Genomic DNA, 18,156 nt, shown 5'->3' on the forward strand with positions numbered 1-18,156 from the left:
AGTGGGGGGGGAGGTGGCAGTGGGTGTGGCCTGCACTCACTGACCTAGAGTGGGGGGGGAGGTGGCAGTGGCTGTGGCCTGCACTCACTGACCTAGAGTGGGGTGGGAGGTGGCAGTGGGTGTGGCCTGCACTCACTGACCTAGAGTGGGGGGGGGGGAGGTGGCAGTGGGTGTGGCCTGCACTCACTGACCTACAGTGGGTGTGGCCTGCACTCACTGACCTAGAGTGGGGGGGGAGGTGGCAGTGGGTGTGGCCTGCACTCACTGACCTAGAGTGGGGGGGGGAGGTGGCAGTGGGTGTGGCCTGCACTCACTGACCTACAGTGGGTGTGGCCTGCACTCACTGACCTAGAGTGGGGGGGGAGGTGGCAGTGGGTGTGGCCTGCACTCACTGACCTAGAGTGGGGGGGGAGGTGGCAGTGGCTGTGGCCTGCACTCACTGACCTAGAGTGGGGTGGGAGGTGGCAGTGGGTGTGGCCTGCACTCACTGACCTACAGTGGGGTGGGAGGTGGCAGTGGGTGTGGCCTGCACTCACTGACCTAGAGTGGGGGGGGGAGGTGGCAGTGGGTGTGGCCTGCACTCACTGACCTAGAGTGGGGTGGGAGGTGGCAGTGGGTGTGGCCTGCACTCACTGACCTAGAGTGGGGGGAGGTGGCAGTGGGTGTGGCCTGCACTCACTGACCTACAGTGGGTGTGGCCTGCACTCACTGACCTAGAGTGGGGGGGGAGGTGGCAGTGGTGTGGCCTGCACTCACTGACCTAGAGTGGGGGGGGGGGGGAGGTGGCAGTGGGTGTGGCCTGCACTCACTGACCTAGAGTGGGGGGGGGGGGGGGGGGGAGGTGGCAGTGGGTGTGGCCTGCACTCACTGACCTAGAGTGGGGTGGGAGGTGGCAGTGGGTGTGGCCTGCACTCACTGACCTAGAGTGGGTGTGGCCTGCACTCACTGACCTAGAGTGGGGGGAGGTGGCAGTGGGTGTGGCCTGCACTTACTGTCAGCATGTCATCACACTTCATGTCCAGCGATCCACTGTCTTCAGTTTTGTTATAAAATCTGCGGAAGAAGTTGAAGGCTACCACAGTGTAGAGATACACCACCACTGCCAGTAAGCCCACCGTCAGGACCAGCTACACACACACACACACACACATACAGGAGGCCTACGATTAAGAGCAGCTGGAATACGACAATAACAATTGTACACACACAAACACAAACACACACCTACACATTCAGAGTATGTTACCTGTTTGCCATTATGTGTGACTGAGGACAGGATGGTGCGTAGTGTTTTGACGCCCATGGCAATGTCCAGCAGGTGAGCAGCGAAGAAGAAGCTATTATAGTGGCCCAGCACTGAGAGAAGCGCGTAGCAGAAAAGGTACAGGAAGGACTGAGAGACAAACAGGATACAGGACAGACAGATTAAGAGACAGAGAAACAGTACTGTAGTTCTTTAACTGATTAGACTGCGCCAAAAACACTTACACTGTCAGTGAACACAACTCCCAGTTTCCACATCTGATACTTCATATCACAGGCACTCCATCTGGAATCACAAAAGCAGTGCCATGGCTAGACCTGCCCACGATCACCCAAGCACCTCAAGAACTTCACACTGAACACTACTGTCATCCTCTGGCAGAAAGAGGTATTACAAGACCACTTTGGCATCCTTAAATGCGCAAACGGACCATTGCAAAAACATTTCACATCATTTCATTTGTTTCACAATTGCACGCTGCTTCTTTATGCCCCAGTTCGGAGAGTTGTAGCATTTGCAGCGTGCGCACGCCACTATTGTGATCGCACTGTGGTACATACGAAATCACAAGGCTTCCTGTCACATTCACTGACCGACGCATTTTCATTTCTTGCCAATTAACTTTGATTGACATTTCCATAGCAACAACACTCACTGAGGAGTCGGCGCTTAAGTACCTAACTCTGCTGCTAATCTGGATTAAAAGACAGACCACTTTGGGTGCAGATTTAAGTGAATGTAAATAGACACAGCCAAGTCCCCAGAGCTGAACTCTTCAAGTGTTAATTCAAGCCTGCAGGTATTGATCCAGTACTGGGCTCTCTGCTGCACTGCGCAGTGTGAGTCCCACGGCAGTGTGCAAGCGCAGTGAGTCCCGTGGCACTGGGTCCCACAGCAGTGCGCATGTGCAGTGTGAATCCTACAGCAGTGCGCATGCACAGTGAGAGTTCCGCGGCAGGGCGCATGCGCAGTGAGAGTCCCGCGGCAGGGCGCATGCGCAGTGAGAGTCCCGCGGCAGGGCGCATGCGCGGTGAGTCCCGCGGCAGGGCGCATGCGTGGTGAGAGTCCTGCAGCAGGGCGCATGCGCAGTGAGAGTCCTGCAGCAGGGCGCATGCGCAGTGAGAGTCCTGCGGCAGGGCGCATGCGCAGTGAGAGTCCTGTGGCAGGGCGTGTGTGCGGTGAGAGTCCTGTGGCAGGGCGTGTGTGCGGTGAGAGTCCCGCGGCAGGGCGTGTGTGCGGTGAGAGTCCCGCGGCAGGGCGCGCGCGCAGTGACCCACCGAGCGCTGAGGAGCTCTTGCCGGCCCTCTCTCCTACAGCTCTTGGTCTCTGAGCAGAAGCCCAGCGCACTGTGGTCCAAACCCAGGAGCTCCCTGAGCCGGGCCAGACCATACAGCTCCTCATACTTGGCCATCACCTGCCACATTTCACACACATTCAAAATACTGCAATACTTATAATAACCAGAAACAGGCAAAATTCACCCAAGAAAACAAACAAACAAACAACAACAACAACAACAACAACAAAGCACTGATTGAACTGACATCAGTTTTCTGGATATTTAAAGGCTAAGCAGCACCTAATGAACCTCCCTGAACATCTCATCATCTTAGCTACTGCAGATATGGATATGTGAATTAAAATGAAAACAACATGTCCATTTCTATAAAAATTATGAATTCAAGTAAATTAACGGAAAATGTCAGAAGATGTCGCTCCGAAAATACCAGAAAGCTGGACAACAGTGAATAACGCAGCAATCAAACACCACTATGACTGAGCTGGTTCTTCAGATTCCAGAGATATTTTTAATTTGATGAAGATGATGAGCCTGCAGTTACAGTGGGGGTGACACTGTATCATACCAGTGAAAGTCAATCATTTAGATTGGAGCCCGAGATGGAAGAAGCTGCACCAGACAGCAGCCTGACCCAGTCAGAACTGGGAATTCAGACTGGTAAAACGCTTTTATGTGAGCCATTATACTGAAAACTGATCCTAAAAGTAAAAACTATTACTAAAAGTAATCTTTTATTAGCAAGTATTTATAGCAGGGGCGTTCAATTAGCTAGTCAGCTACTGGTTATATTTCTCATTTTACTAGCTTGTCATGTTCTAGCTATTTAACTAGTTAGCTTAGCAGTGCTCCATTTAGCTAATAACCAGTCTTAGCTCAGCCAGTGAAGGCAGTTGCTTTAGTGGTCCAATATGTGTTTTTGAATAACCCATCGTGTAGCGGAGAAGCTGATGGTCTTTTGCAATGTGCCCTTTTAATGCTGACATATTGTGTCCATTTTTTGGATATTTTGGGATCTTTGGGCTATTTGAACTCGGGGGTCCCACTGTACATTGAATTACTGCAGCCAAAGACAACACATCTCTGTCATTCTGTGTCACCTACAGTTAAACTTCTTGAGTTGTTGTCCACTATCTATGTCAGACGGATGACGCTTATGACAGCCGGAGAGGCAAAACTACATTTTTTTAAGCTGTATTACTTACTATTCATAATCACAAGTTAGAAACTCAGTTTTCACTGTATTCATGTGTGTGACACTCATATCAGCTGGTGCTTAGCCTTTAAGCCTTACTGTGTTTACATGGATTAATATACAGGCTTCATATGTTAATGTAATACATGTGTAACACACGTGTAACCTGTATAACACACACGTAACATGCATTTTTATCCGGTACCAAGGACATAAAACATCACATGTGGATACAGTGAGACCAGACCCGTGCAGGACTCCACGGCTTCTACCAGTGAGTCCACCAGTAACAGCAGTAGAGAAGAAACTAAAGAAGAATTGAAACATGTTACACTGAACACTGGGCTGAATTAAAGCTGCGTGCTAACAGTGAAGTGACCTGTGCTTAGTTAGTTCTTACGGGGCTGGTTTTCTGGGCTTGATTAAGTCTAGTCTTGAACTAATCTACAGTCCCAATAGTAAATCATCATAGCAAAGTGTTTTTAGTTTGGGTTTAGCTTAATATTGGTTTGGGAATCTGGGCCCTGGTGATGTGCATGCGGAGTTGGTGTTAAAGCTGGGATAAGGGGGAATTCCACGCTGACTCCACTGGGACAAAAACACGGCATTTATGCTCATACCTTCCTCTTCACAAATTTATCCCAGTAATTACTGGGATAAGATCTGGGAAAGGACAAAACACAAAACACTTATTTCTGCCACACAAAAACAAACTAAGACAGCTATGACAGGTTTATGATAACTTGACAAGCACTTACGGAGTGTTTATAACCAATCTGTCCCACTGGCCTTTAAAGTCGTCCTCAGAGGGCTGGTGTGTGATATACAGACCATCGAACTCCATCTTACGTGCCGGTTCCTTCTCCCTCTTAAAAATCACCAAGGGAACCTGATAGTTGCCACCAATGAAAAGTCAGGCAATATCTAGAAGGTCCTTTGTGTGTGTTTGCGTAATCTGTTGACACTGTGCTTAGACTAAACTGTTAGTTAATGACTCAGTAGTATGTAACACTGGTCCATCACACACCTGTATGCGAACATGTAGTGAGTCTCTCTAGTAGTATTATGTCTAGTGAACACAACTGGACTTGCTGAAGTACAAATGACTTATGGCTACTGGACCCAAGGTGTCTAGCTCGGTCCTGGTGGGCCCTGGAGACGTGGTTACTAGACAGCTCAGTGAGAGACAAAACCGAAAAACTAGACAAAACGGGCTTGTGTTGGAGCCCAAAGAGGAGAGCCCCGCTCACGCCCGCCAATCACGGGTCAATGCGGACCGCTGTGGCCCAGGTGTTCGGCTCTCGGCCCCGTAGGCCCCGCGCAGTCACCGCTACCTATGTTCTGCTCTCCGTACACAACTGACCCGGGTAATCATGCCTGATAAACACTGCCTGTAGAAGCCTGATTATTGGCTCAGCTGTGATGGAACAGCAGGACACAATCTAAAGGTTTAATCTGTTACCAGCCATGTGCCACGCATGTAAAACAAAGCTAAGGGACAGGACTTACCTTCAGACAGCAGTAGCCGATGATGGAACAGAACGAGATAAGCGTGTGCACCACAGCCAGGATGTGGAGAACAGCATCCATATAACCGCCTTCTCCCAGGATAAACCGATCCACCCCTGAATCTCCAGTCTCACGTCGGAGATCGGATATCTGCAGGCCTTCCTCACACATGCCGCCACGCTCCCTGGAGGAGACCTGTCACCCGAACCTAGCATGTGGCTTCAAAATGTCTACACAGTCACAGTAAACATATTCATAAATACATGTAAACATATCTGTACGTTTAAGCGCCTTCATCCGCTGCTGAACTCTCTACACTCAAGCCCATAGACTAAGGTCTTCTTGTACTGTTCAGATAAAAGTGCCTCGAGTCAGACCGACTTCAGTCCAGGGTAGAGCACTCAGTGTAACAGACCTCCACCTCTGCCTTTCAAACTGTTCGTGTATGTGAGAATGAGATTCGTGCTGAGTCACCTTATAGAACAGCAAGATGAAGTTAATGGCGAAGGCCAGGCACAGTGCTAGCATCCGTATGCTGTAAAAATGTCGGGCAAAACAGTTCTGTGAAAAAACCCAGGCACACGAGGTTTTACTCGTCACGCTCACTTCAGACCGATGAGAATAATTACAAGGGTTTCCAAATAAATGGGCGAGAAAACTGATCGAAGGGAGCAGAGAGCAAGGTGGAGAAAGAACTAAAACTGAAACAAGATCAGAGAGTGCAGGAGAGACAGCAGGCACTCAGAGTGCAGGAGAGACAGCAGGCACTCAGAGAGTACAGGAGAGACAGCAGGCACTCAGAGTACAGGAGAGACAGCAGGCACTCAGAGTGCAGGAGAGACAGCAGGCGGAGATACAGCAGGCACTCAGAGAGTGTAGGAGAGACAGCAGGCACTCAGAGTGCAGGAGAGACAGCAGGCACTCAGAGTGCAGGAGAGACAGCAGGCACTCAGAGTGCAGGAGAGACAGCAGGCACTCAGAGTGCAGGAGAGACAGCAGGCACTCAGAGTGCAGGAGAGACAGCAGGCACTCAGAGTGCAGGAGAGACAGCAGGCACTCAGAGTGCAGGAGAGACAGCAGGCACTCAGAGTACAGGAGAGACAGCAGGCACTCAGAGTGCAGGAGAGACAGCAGGCGGAGAGACAGCAGGCACTCAGAGTGCAGGAGAGACAGCAGGCACTCAGAGACACCTCACCAGCAGTGTCGTCTTCTGCGAGCACAGAGTTTTCCACAGAGTTTTCCAAGCAGCTGCATCCGGAACATCCGCTGAGCCGGTCTTCCAAAGTTGTCGTTTGGGTTTTTTTCCCTTCCTCTTCTCACTATTTTCATAATCTTCTCCTCTGTGAAATACATACTCTCATTCTTCTGTCACGTAAAAGTGCTGTGTGTCCTCGCGTTCTGGCTGCTAGGTAGATTTCTCCGCAGTAAGGATCAAAACGTAACAGTCTTTAAAACTGCTCTTTACAGTAAACGGGAGAAACTCTTCACTTTCTGTTCTCTACACCACTAAATAATGGCTTACATGACATGGAATAATTTTCTGAAATGACTGTCAATGGATGTTTAGTAAAATAATCAATCATATTCTTGCATATGTACAGAATAAAAATCGGCTTCAGTTGCTGGATTAACCCAGTCTAAATCTATTCTCCTCATCAAAAGCCAGGGAAAAAGTCCCTTCAGAATTGTCTTATGCAGTAAGTACTATATTTGATGTGAATTCTGGATAAAGTACGTACTCTGCCTTTTCAGTTTCTGACTGCTTCTCCTGCTCCATCAAATCTTCTTCACACACCACTGCCTGCTGTCACACACAACATCATAGCTTTTGAAACTCAATTTTACCTTTTAAACAATCAGACAATTCAAAAAAGTCAAATAACCACAAGGGTTACTGCAGTTCACCCTAGCAAAAAACCCGAGGATAGTCACAGATGGCAGCTCCAAAATTAATTGCAACAGTGTTTCATTCTAGTGCAGTTAACCCCAATATCATGCACAATGCACAGACTGAAACAGTAGAAGTCTGTGGAGTCTCCTGACCTGGTAGCTGGAGGAACCCACCAGTCCGCTGAGGGTGGCGTTTGAGTCTGAGGGCACTAAGGAATACTTCCCTCCCTCCTTCTTCAGCCGGAGCCCAAAGATGTCTGAAAGAAGCTGAGGGTTCCTTGTCACAGTCGACAGGTCCAGACTCACCATCCGCCGAGTTCCATGAGACAAGAAGCCGTAAGTGTGACCTCTGACCACCTTGTTTGCCCTTTCACCATCCCCTGTGACCTGATCTGAGGTAGGGTCCTGTAGGTCTCCAAAGAGGTCAGAGAGTTTCACCTCTTTGGCAAATTCAATAATCCATCCACTGAGGAAGATACAGAAGAGGATGTGGAGAAGGAACTGGAAAGTGTCTTTCACGGCATGGAGAATGCCTGTTAGAACCTTCCAGAAGACGAGCGAGACCACAAAAACGATTCCCTTCACAGTCACTCTTCTCCACAGGCTCTGCAGGTTCCCTACAGAGAACAGAGACATGATCACCATCAAGCCCCACGCAGGAGCCAGGAGGAACTGGTTCACCTTGCCGACCGTCAAAAAACCTCTCAGTTCTTTGGTGGTATTGCTTTCCGTGAGAAACTTCTCAGCCTTGCCCTTCCTCTTCTCCGGCATTCTTTCAACTTCCTGTCCCCTCTCCTCATCACAGCCAGGACCAGAGATCTGAGCAGCCAGCTGCATCTCAAAGATGGTGTCCTCACAGAAGTTCACAAACATCTCCATCTTCTCCTTCTCCCTGCCTTCGTTTACCATGTCAAAGATGAACTGGCGCTTGCTCTCCTTCACCTGGGTCGGTTTTTCAAAAATAAATGATTTTAAAAAAACGAAAGAAAGGATTTAACTGAGTGCAATAATGAAGCCTTTTTGGAGGACTGTGCAGTATATCAGTTCCCCTTTCCCCATAATACCAGCTGCACATTCCTGCCAGTGTTGCCGCCGCTTACAGGAGTCATCATGACCTTAAATCAACACAATCTCCTCTGATAATCCGCCCAACTCAACCATGCTCAATTCTTTTAGACCATGTGGACAATGTACAATAAGACAAATTTGACAAAAGGCTTTGAGTGAAGAAAGACATTACTTAAAAGAAATGATCTGTCGTTACCTGGGGTTTCTCCCACTGCATGCGACTGGACTGGCTGATCTCAAAGTAGACCCTCTCAACGCGTTTCCCTCGTCCCATGATCTCGATCCTGCCAAGGTGAGGCTGGAAATACTGCAGCACGCTGTCGGCCAGCTCCAGAAAGTTCCGCAGGCGAGGGTCATGGGGCATGTGCTCGGCCAGGTTGGTCAGCAAGACCGCCACGTTGAAGCCGATGTCCTTAGCCGACTCATGGAAGCGTGCCGTGAAGGTCCGGTAGTCCAGGAGCTGGCTTCCCTTTGTCTCCACGCAGGAGAGGAGGAAGGTGATCTCGCTGGGCGTGTAACGCTTGTACCCCTCCATGGCCCTTTGGAAATCCTTCTTAGAGATAAGTCCTCGCCCGTCTGGGTCGTGTTCTCTGAAGGTGTCTGATGACACAAGGTCCTTGAGTTTCAGGAACATGTCAAAGAACTTGAGAATCATCTCGACGTTGCGCGACGACTCCACCAGCATGTCCACCATCTGCCTGCCAATCGTCCCGTTGACCACGTTGCCTGTTGAAGTCAATGTTTCCCACATTTCAAGGTAAGAATATCTGGAAGCTGTAAAAGGCCTGTTTGAGGCTCTCCTTCATAACTCAGTATTTAACTCTAAAAATGAATGTAAAAATGGAGCATTTACCCTTATAATCTCAAGTCCCACAAAATAGTGTGGTTAGCATTTTAACCCATAAACCCCAAATGCATTCTGTAATATTATAGTAATTTCAATACACTGTATAGGACTATACAATAAACTACAACAATTATACTGACAAAATATTAGACTTTAGAACATATCTTTGTACCAGAAAAATATGAAAACTAAGAAATTATTTACAATGGTAAATAGATTACATAGAGGCTTGTCATTGTGTAACAGCAAATACCATTTTAAAAATCAGATGTCATTGTCTAGGGTTGTAGAGTACCAGCATATATTCTGAGCACCCATATCATCTCTAGCTTTCATTCCACCCATAACTATCAGTGGTCACTTGATAACTAACAGTGTTTATTTTATAACCGTATTCATGTCATAACTAATAGTGTTAGTTATAACTATATTAATTAAATAACAGTGTTCATTAAATAACTAACAGGGCACATTAAATAACTATCAGTGCTCGTTATATAACTACCAGTGCTCGTTAAATAACTACCAGTGCTCGTTAAATAACTACCAGTGCTTGTTAAATAACAGTGCTCATTAACTAACTAACAGTGCTCATTAACTAACAGTGCTCATTAACTAACAGTGCTCATTAAATAATTAACAGTGCTTGTTAAATAACAGTGCTCCTTATATAACTAACAGTGCTCGTAATATAATTAGCAGTGCTCGTTAACTAACTAGCAGTGCTCGTTAACTAACTAGCAGTGCTCATTAAATAACTAACAGTGCTCATTTTACTTCCCACTCCAAACGACTGGCAGGTTCCTCTCACCTTCCAGCATGGAGAGTAGCATCACCACCAGGTCTTTGAGCAAATCCATCAGGTCCTTCAGAAGCTCCATCTGACTGGGTTCCTGGACACAGCACACTTACCCTCATCTCTGTTCCTCTGCTTTTATTGGAGGAACCACTAGAAGCCACCTATCAAATCACTAGCAATCCAGAGATGACTAGATGAGACATATCTTAAATGCCAGTGCATTGTTTTAACCACCGTAATTTTTAATAATGGAGTGTGCCTTATTGCATCACACTGTTCATTTTAGTTCAACTCCTACCACCCAGGTTGCTGTTGTGTTTGCAGGTGTGTTGGCAGGGTTGCTCTTCCCCACCTGAGAAAGTTTCTTCTGCATGTGTGCGAACACGTGAAGGAACCCCACCACGGTGTCCCACAGGCGGCTGTGGGCCAGACTCTCCTGGTTCCCTGCACAGGGTCCCTGATGACAGCAATCACAGTCTGTGATGAGCGCGCACACACACACACACACACACACACACACACACACACACACACACACATATATGCACATACACACACGCATGCACGCACACACAGCCATATACCTCCTGCTGAGACTCAGACAGAGTTTATTTCTACAGGCATTGCAGCAAACACCACATGAAGACAGATACTAGAGACACGAGGGACCCATGTGATTTGTATAGTAACTAATACTGCTGTACATAATTACAGCTGAAATCAATGAAATGCCCATTAACCTCTTCATCTATGGGACCTTTTGCTTAAATTATTTTTCCTGTCATGAAATTCCCCACAGACTGTTTATCTATGTTCTGTCAAGTCTTTAAACATCTTGATCCACTACATTTACTGGCAGTGTGTGTTTTGACTCCATCATGCGTTAGTATTCCCTTCCCAGAAGGTCTTTTACCTGAATGTACTCAGTGAGAGTGTTAAAGACCTGCTTGGACACCCTGATGGCTTTGGAGAAGCTGCGTTGGCCGTATTCATCAATAACGTCTTTCCCAGAGTAATACCAATAGAAATCATTGATGGACTCCTGAAAACACAATCAAATATTATTCAAATGTCAGTATGGAGATCATTACGCAATAACCTGTTTTATTTTCCACATTTCACAGGGTGATTGGATTGGGGAACTGGACAGTAACTGTAGCATGTGATTATACTACATAATTAACAATAACCATAATTAATCCTTTTTCTCCACCAACATTAGCGCCTGCATGTTTGTTTTGGACACTGATGTACCTGTAACCTGAGCAGGTAGTCCACAGTACAGATGACGATATTCACCGTAGTGTTGTTTCCAGTCTGAGTCCTCAAATAATTCTGAAACTCTACCCCAAAAAAGAAGTAAATGAAAAGAAACGACTCAAACGTGACTCGACGAGCTACGCAGACATAGCAAAAGAGATTCCAACAAAGTTGTGTTGAGCCTTAAAACTCTCTTATAATTGGCAATAAAGTCAAGACTGCAGGAGAGAACAGAGGGAGACAAACAAAGTAGCAATCACCAGCATTGTGTCCTTCACACAGCAGCTGGAGAAAGCGAAAGAGATCACACGTCAACCTCACATCCGGCATCACCTCATCCCCTTCAACGAGAGAGAGAGGGAGTGGGGGGTGAGAGAGAGAGAGAGAGAGAGAGAGAGAGAAACAGAGTGAGTGAGAGACAGAGACAGAGAGAGGAGACAGAAGGAGATGCAGACAGATTGACTAGAAATAATGTCCTTTGCAGATGCCAATAAAAATGTTATGACTTTATATCCTCTTAAAGGCTGATATTAAATTTCAGAGGCTGTTTTGGATATCCGGCACATCGCTCCTGGCGTCTCAGACTTACCCACATTGCCTAACCCCTCCGCTTTGATCTGCCTTTCGAAGGCGTTCAAATCCAGCACACTGCAACACACCAGCACAAGTTAATGATCACAAACAGCACACGTCAACTTCAGACACATGAGAGGAGAATACCAAGAAACACTCGAGCGCACGAGTACAAAGACATCTGCAGAGATCCAAATGTAGCAATGTAGTCATCATAAATTTATCCCAGAATATAGTTAATAATAATAATAAAAAATTTAAATTGTTTTTGTTTTTTTGTTTTTTTTGGGGGGGGGGGGGCAGTTTTGCTTTTAATGACCTAAAAATGAACAACATAAGAACAGACATTATATCACAGCTTCCCAGAAGAACACATTACCCAAAATGCACCACTACCTTCTAAAATACAGCATATTTACCTGCATGCCTTCATGAGCCCAGCCAGGCTGTGAAAGAATCCAACGTCTCTCTTCTGTCTCAGACAGTTCAGCATTTTCTGCCCAACACCACAGAGAATAAGCCATGTGGATCTCAGAGCGAGGCTCTAATTACTTCAAATCCACATCACCAAAGAACAAAGAAACCAGTCAATAATACCTTATCTTTAAAACTAGAGCCTGGATGGGGTACGGATCACAGAGTCAATAAAATCAGATTAGCAAGGGATTGTTGGTGGGTTACATCAATAAGGGCTTAAATATAATAAGAGGCACTTCATCTGCTCAGGCTGACCTGTTGTACGGACGCGTTGCCTCCGTTCAGCATGGCTATGCCTAGCTTAAACGCGGACGCTACCATGGGCCCCATGATGCCTGTTCAGAAAACGTTAGAAATACTACATCAAAGTCTGTTAGTCTGTTAAAGAAAAGCTGCGTGAGTGAAATAAGGCAAGATAACACTTTATTGATCTTGAAGGAAACTGCAGAGGACTGAACTGCGTTCAGTTTTCACGTTTGTCTGTCGGTTAATTGGACTTCAGTCGGCGAGTTGTAGACGTTCACAGCATTTTGGCAGACGCTTGTATCCGTATGTCTCAGTATCTGTATGTTTCAGTATCAGTGTGTCTCAGTATCCGTGCCTCTCAGTATCAGTGTGTCTCAGTATGTCTCAGTATCCGTGCCTCTCAGTATCTGTATGTCTCAGTATCTGTATGTCTCAGTATCCGTGCCTCTCAGTATCTGTATGTCTCAGTATCTGTATGTCTCAGTATCTGTATGTCTCAGTATCCGTGCCTCTCAGTATCCGTGCCTCTCAGTATCCGTGCCTCTCAGTATCCGTGCCTCTCAGTATCCGCATGTCACCCAACCATCAGAACATTCACCCAACCATCAATTATTTGATTTTCCATTTGTGTCTGCAGCTAGTCTCAGAAGGAAAGAGAGAATGCTTCTAAAACACTCCAACTGCAAGCCTGCAGGAAGCCTGAATCTGGACTGTGTAATCAAACAGATCTCACCTATCAGCACAACTTTCACTTGAAGTGAAAAACAGCTGAAACCTGCAAATCATGATGACGCCAAGCTAAAGCAAATGAACCCAGAGGTGTGTGAGCTACTTTCCTCGGCTGGCACCGAGCCTATGAAGCACCAGCTCTGCAGCTCCGCGATCGTGTAGTCTGGCCTGCTGATACAACAGGGTCTGTTTGGCCAGCTCTTTCTCCTGCAATCAGTCAATTGAATCATCACACTCTTCACACATGATTGGCTTAGCAATGTGCTTACACACACACAATTGGTTTATCATTACAGCACATACAACAGAGGAGACAATTTAGAGAGTTTATATCAGTATAGAACTTTTTACAGATTAGTCATCAGGGTCCCCAGCGTGTGCATGTGTCTGCTCCAACTCTGCCCACGAACACACAGTTTAGTCTTGACTAAAGCCTGAACGCTGACCTCAAGTGTTATGATGCAGCGCTTTTAATGAACACCTGCAGGCTCAGCTAAGGAACTCCGCCGTAACCCCTCCAGAACGGCTTACCTCAAAGGATTTCATCTCTTCATCACTGGCATCATCATCCTGGGTCTGACAGCTCTGCAGAGATCATAACAGGTTTGAGAGAAGCTGCGTCTGTTCCACTGGAGAGACCCCTGCTCTGGTAGAGGCTTCAGAACAGAGCTCAGAAGCGTGTCGGGAACACGTCAGTGGTTCCTTCCCAGCAGGGGTTTTACCTTTGTCATGACGTGGGCGTAGGCCAGGTACAGGGACTCCTCCTGTAGCTCACTGTGGACACATGGGGAGGAAGAGTGCACCGTGTGCATGGTTAATGCTCCGTGTAAACATCTTCAGCTCAGTGGCTCAATCCCAGCAGCGTTCCTCTCACACACACTCACGCACACGCACACTCACACTCACGCACACGCACACTCACACTCACACACACACTCACTCACACACACACTCACACACACACTCACACTCACACTCACACACACACCTGCTCTCTGTCAGGGCACTTTGATGGAAGAGAGAGATGAGCTGATGAAGAGGGTCCATCTTCTTCATCTCCTCTTCCTCTCTCCTACACTCATCCGCACTCCCTCTATCCGCTGTTCGCTGAAACGGAACAAGGACCATAAGTACCAAAGTCCAAAAGTGGCGTCCTTGAAAAAACAAACACAGGTGGTGAACACCAGTGCCATGAACCGCCGTACAAGCAGAACGCAACAATACAGGTGAGCGAAAAGGAATGATGGATGGCAGCAGGGAAAATGTGATTGGTCGAACTTTGTGTTAACATAGTGGTGTAATAATTGAGTACACACACACACACACACACACAATGATCTTGGCTCACAGATAAATCTTCAATCAGTTTCTCCTCAAATGAGCCATCTTCTGGCTCCACCCATGACTTCCTGTAGCTCTGCAAAAATATTCCCACTGCTCTGTGCCTGTAGGAAGAGGAAGGGTTAAAGGAACCCCGGTCACAAAGGGTTAAAGATAAACCAGCTACATGTGTGAGTAAGAGCCCTGCGTGGGTGGTGCTAGTGTCCAGTAGGCGGCGCTGGGGCATACAGGGGCAGGTTGTAGAGGGGGCACATCCTTAAGCAGGCAACCACCGCACGCTTCCTCTGCTGAGACACCAACTTCTGCCACACCTCCCTCTTATTTTTGCGGGGGTGCTCCACCTGAAGGAGGGAATGGATGGATGGATGGATGGATGGATGGATGGATGGATGGATGGATGGATGAATAAATGTCTATTGAGTAATCCGAATGAGTGAATACTAGTTCAGCCTCAAGCCTCCATATCCCCAGCCTGTGTATCAGACTACTGGCTCTCCATGCTGGCTATACTGGGGGTTGGGAAAACTGCAGGCGCTGCCTTACCTGATCCAGATAGAACAGGACCCGAGCGACAGAAAACACCCTCTCGACCCGCCCGGGACTCAGCGACCCCTCCGAGGGCTCCTTACGGGAGACGAGAAAGGGTTAATGTGCACACATACTGTGTAACATTCACGTCACGCGGAAGAGAATCCAGCATGCTTTATGTGTGAAAGAAAAGTAAAAACTTCTGATTTCTGTAGAAAGAGAAAGAGTGTGTGTGTTCAGCAGTAATCCTGTGACTGAGAACGGATCTCTGAGGGATTCCACATTAAACCTGATTAGAAACCAGACTGAAAACCCAACTGGAATTTGTTGAGTTATCCATTATAAAAATCTGTTGATTGAAAAACACTTTCTCCACAATCTTACATATCAAAGGAAGCTCTGAGATAGGTCTGTAGTTTCGTACAGAAGTCTCCGGAGGGGTTTTTCCCCTCAAAAATAGTTTAATGGCAGCTGTTTTCAGCCTGCCGAGAGTGAGCTTTTAATTTAACTACTTACTGCAACTATTACTGAGCTGGAAATAATTCTGTCAAAGTCAGTAGGCAGAGAACCCAGACATGCCGAAGACAGTTCAGGCTATAATGGTTTCAGTTATTAGTCGGGGCTATAAGTCATGCTTCAATTACAGATTGGAGATATTTTAGAATGTTTCTTACAGAAGCATTTTAATCCAGAGTGCTAGTATTCCTGAGCAACAGCTCTTAAGCATACCTCCGGCAAGTGGCTGCGAATGATGGATCGGATCTCCTCCTCTGTGTCCTTCTGGATGAAACACATCACAGGAGAGAGGGGCTTCAACTCTACACGTCAATATCAGGTCAAATGTATCTGAAGCTCTGAATCCTGGAACACGCAGCATTACAGACGTCCATGCTGTAAACGTGTCACCTCCTGCTCTCAACGAAACCCCTCTCGCTTAACCGGAGGACTAACTCCGTACAGTGAAACCGGAAGACCACGGCGGGACTCAGCGACCGAAAGGGCGGCCTACCTCCGAGAAACGGCTTTTCGCCAGAGCAACCAGTCCCCGGTCGCCATGGCAACAGCGGCTCAGCCCAATGGGCAGGAGTTTCTTCAGGGCAGTCACAACGAGTGAAGCGTGTGTGGAGAACTGTTCATCCTTATTGGATGGTGCCCTTTTCCTCTGTTGCTCTTCACATAACACACCCTGTTAAACATAAAACAATATTCAAAACACACATTTAGACGTGGTTTTGACTGGAGAGATTTAACTGAACAAACTTAGACAGTGAATAGAAAACATTTACTCCAACTGACTATAAAAAAACAAACAACAACAAAAATAAATCGATGAACCTTGGTCCCTTGGTGGTTTCTTCTGCTCACCACAAAAGACAAGCTATTAATGTCATTCTGGACAACAAAGATCTGCTCCTCCCACTTGAAGTTCTAAAACATCAAACAAACAAACAGGTAAGACAGGACACTTTGGTTCCAGCCCGGATCAGCTAACCAGGTCATCCAGTGTTACAGCAGTATTAACACCAGGGTGTGTAGGAATGAACTCGGCAGGAGCGCAGATATCCAGAACAATGTTTGGACACTGCCGAGGTGTCAATAATGCACCAAGCCGTCCCAGCTGTGTACTGGCAGCCCCGGGCTGAGATATTCTCCATGGAACTGCATGGAATAATTAACACTGCACCAAAGCATCTCACGTGAGATCTGGCCCAGAAGATGAAGACCTTCTCAACCAAGCAGAAGAGCCTCTCTGCTCCTGCATCCATCGCCCTCAGCCAGGTGGGCCTGAAGAGCAGAAACACACGTTCACCAATCGCAACACATGGCACTGCACAAGATGCCCTCCTCCCAAAACAAGGCCGCATATAAGAGTTTATGATCAGAACAGGAAATCAATAAATGGCACACATGAAAATCACAGAAAACACTTAACATATCGATCCAATCAGTGAGCACAGAAACAGACACTGACTTGTCTGTGGTGTTTGTCTATATATGCAGAAGGCTTGTGTGTACAGTACTCTGAAAGAACTGAAAGACTGAGCGCACGTTGGGTCATCAGTGCAGTTCTTTACCTGAGACGTTCTACAAATGCTATCAGCAGGGGGAAAAAGGCATACAGGTCTCGCACCAACACTGTAAACCTCTGCTGGAGCAGGAGCTCCGCCTCTGCTAGGTCGGCACGCCCCTGCACCTTCACACGCTCCTCCTCCCGCAACACTAGCTCCGCCCTGTTCTTCAGTTTTTCCATCAGAGGCAGGAAGTGGGTGCTCAGGAGATGGGGCTCCGCCATATGAATGATGGGAAGAACGAAGGCTGAAAATAACATGCTTGTCAGGAATGATGCCGCCTTGTGAATTTTCTAGATTACACAATACGACTCGTTTTTTAATTTTTTATTAAACCGTTATTAGTAGTAGTAGTATTAAACCCTTCTCAAGCACCTGCAATTCGTTTCATCCAGCTACAGCTGGGCATACCCAGGTGGGCGTGGATGATGGACAGAACGTGCCCCAGGAGGGTGTTGGTGTGCTGGGATGTTAGAGAGGACCATGGCCCCTGCTGGAACCCATGAGACCCTGAGTCTCCGATAGGTGTCCAACGAGAGACATAGCTGCACAACAGAGGGACGGTCATCTCCATGACCCTGGAGGTTTGGGTGTGGCGGGTAGCTGACCCCGCCTCCATGAGCTCTTCAACTTCTGAGAAAGCATCCCACACGGAGGGGAGGGGCTTGCACAACTCCTCATCACCCATAGCCACACCTATTTTTTTAGAACAGGAAGTCATTTTCAGGACATTTTTAGAGGGAGTGTGTGTGTGTGTGTGTGTGTGTGTGTGTGTGTGTGTGTGTGTGTGTGTACCATGACTCTTATCAGGGCTTATGTGTTCCCATGATAGCTCAAGGAAACACACAGGAAAGGCAGCTGACAGGGCAGCCAGACACTCCCCCACGAAAGGCCTCCACCTATCAGAACACGGATCAGGGAACTGAGATCACACGCTTTTCAGTTTACACCAATCACGTCTAAGAGCTTCTGACATGAATCGGGAGCAGCAGAGCAGGAAACATGTCTGTGTTTGCAGGAACTAGGAACCACCAGCCCAAACAACGTTTAAGTCCAATGTGAAC

At 47.2% G+C, this 18,156-nt stretch overlaps 1 protein-coding gene across 9 annotated transcripts in view; it reads right to left on the minus strand.

The window, feature by feature from the left end:
- ryr2b (ryanodine receptor 2b (cardiac)) overlaps positions 1-18,156 on the minus strand; it is a 68,200-nt gene that overhangs the window by 8,258 nt on the left and 41,786 nt on the right. For 4 of the 9 annotated variants that reach the window (XM_081722171.1, XM_081722169.1, XM_081722170.1 and 1 more), the window contains exons 65-97: positions 17,468-17,991; positions 17,099-17,339; positions 16,721-16,808; positions 16,359-16,451; positions 16,033-16,209; positions 15,753-15,803; positions 15,039-15,119; positions 14,724-14,836; positions 14,503-14,599; positions 14,143-14,261; positions 13,877-13,928; positions 13,686-13,739; positions 13,261-13,361; positions 12,435-12,513; positions 12,122-12,198; positions 11,719-11,777; positions 11,390-11,470; positions 11,124-11,212; positions 10,783-10,911; positions 10,222-10,326; positions 9,882-9,963; positions 8,420-8,949; positions 7,309-8,097; positions 7,005-7,069; positions 6,461-6,605; positions 5,740-5,826; positions 5,266-5,460; positions 4,515-4,645; positions 4,377-4,419; positions 2,542-2,678; positions 1,489-1,549; positions 1,247-1,393; positions 993-1,127 (exon numbers count right to left, since the gene is read on the minus strand). In XM_081722171.1, the coding sequence (XP_081578297.1) occupies positions 993-1,127; positions 1,247-1,393; positions 1,489-1,549; positions 2,542-2,678; positions 4,377-4,419; positions 4,515-4,645; positions 5,266-5,460; positions 5,740-5,826; positions 6,461-6,605; positions 7,005-7,069; positions 7,309-8,097; positions 8,420-8,949; positions 9,882-9,963; positions 10,222-10,326; positions 10,783-10,911; positions 11,124-11,212; positions 11,390-11,470; positions 11,719-11,777; positions 12,122-12,198; positions 12,435-12,513; positions 13,261-13,361; positions 13,686-13,739; positions 13,877-13,928; positions 14,143-14,261; positions 14,503-14,599; positions 14,724-14,836; positions 15,039-15,119; positions 15,753-15,803; positions 16,033-16,209; positions 16,359-16,451; positions 16,721-16,808; positions 17,099-17,339; positions 17,468-17,991 (4,957 nt within the window). The remainder of the gene's footprint in view (positions 1-992; positions 1,128-1,246; positions 1,394-1,488; positions 1,550-2,541; positions 2,679-4,376; positions 4,420-4,514; positions 4,646-5,265; positions 5,461-5,739; positions 5,827-6,460; positions 6,606-7,004; positions 7,070-7,308; positions 8,098-8,419; positions 8,950-9,881; positions 9,964-10,221; positions 10,327-10,782; positions 10,912-11,123; positions 11,213-11,389; positions 11,471-11,718; positions 11,778-12,121; positions 12,199-12,434; positions 12,514-13,260; positions 13,362-13,685; positions 13,740-13,876; positions 13,929-14,142; positions 14,262-14,502; positions 14,600-14,723; positions 14,837-15,038; positions 15,120-15,752; positions 15,804-16,032; positions 16,210-16,358; positions 16,452-16,720; positions 16,809-17,098; positions 17,340-17,467; positions 17,992-18,156) is intronic. The other 5 variants (XM_081722174.1, XM_081722173.1, XM_081722172.1 and 2 more) reach the window with 4 other exon arrangements.

Source organism: Electrophorus electricus, chromosome 10 (genome assembly GCF_041902795.1).
Source record: "Electrophorus electricus isolate QZ-2024a chromosome 10, ASM4190279v1, whole genome shotgun sequence".
Taxonomy (NCBI): domain Eukaryota; kingdom Metazoa; phylum Chordata; class Actinopteri; order Gymnotiformes; family Gymnotidae; genus Electrophorus; species Electrophorus electricus.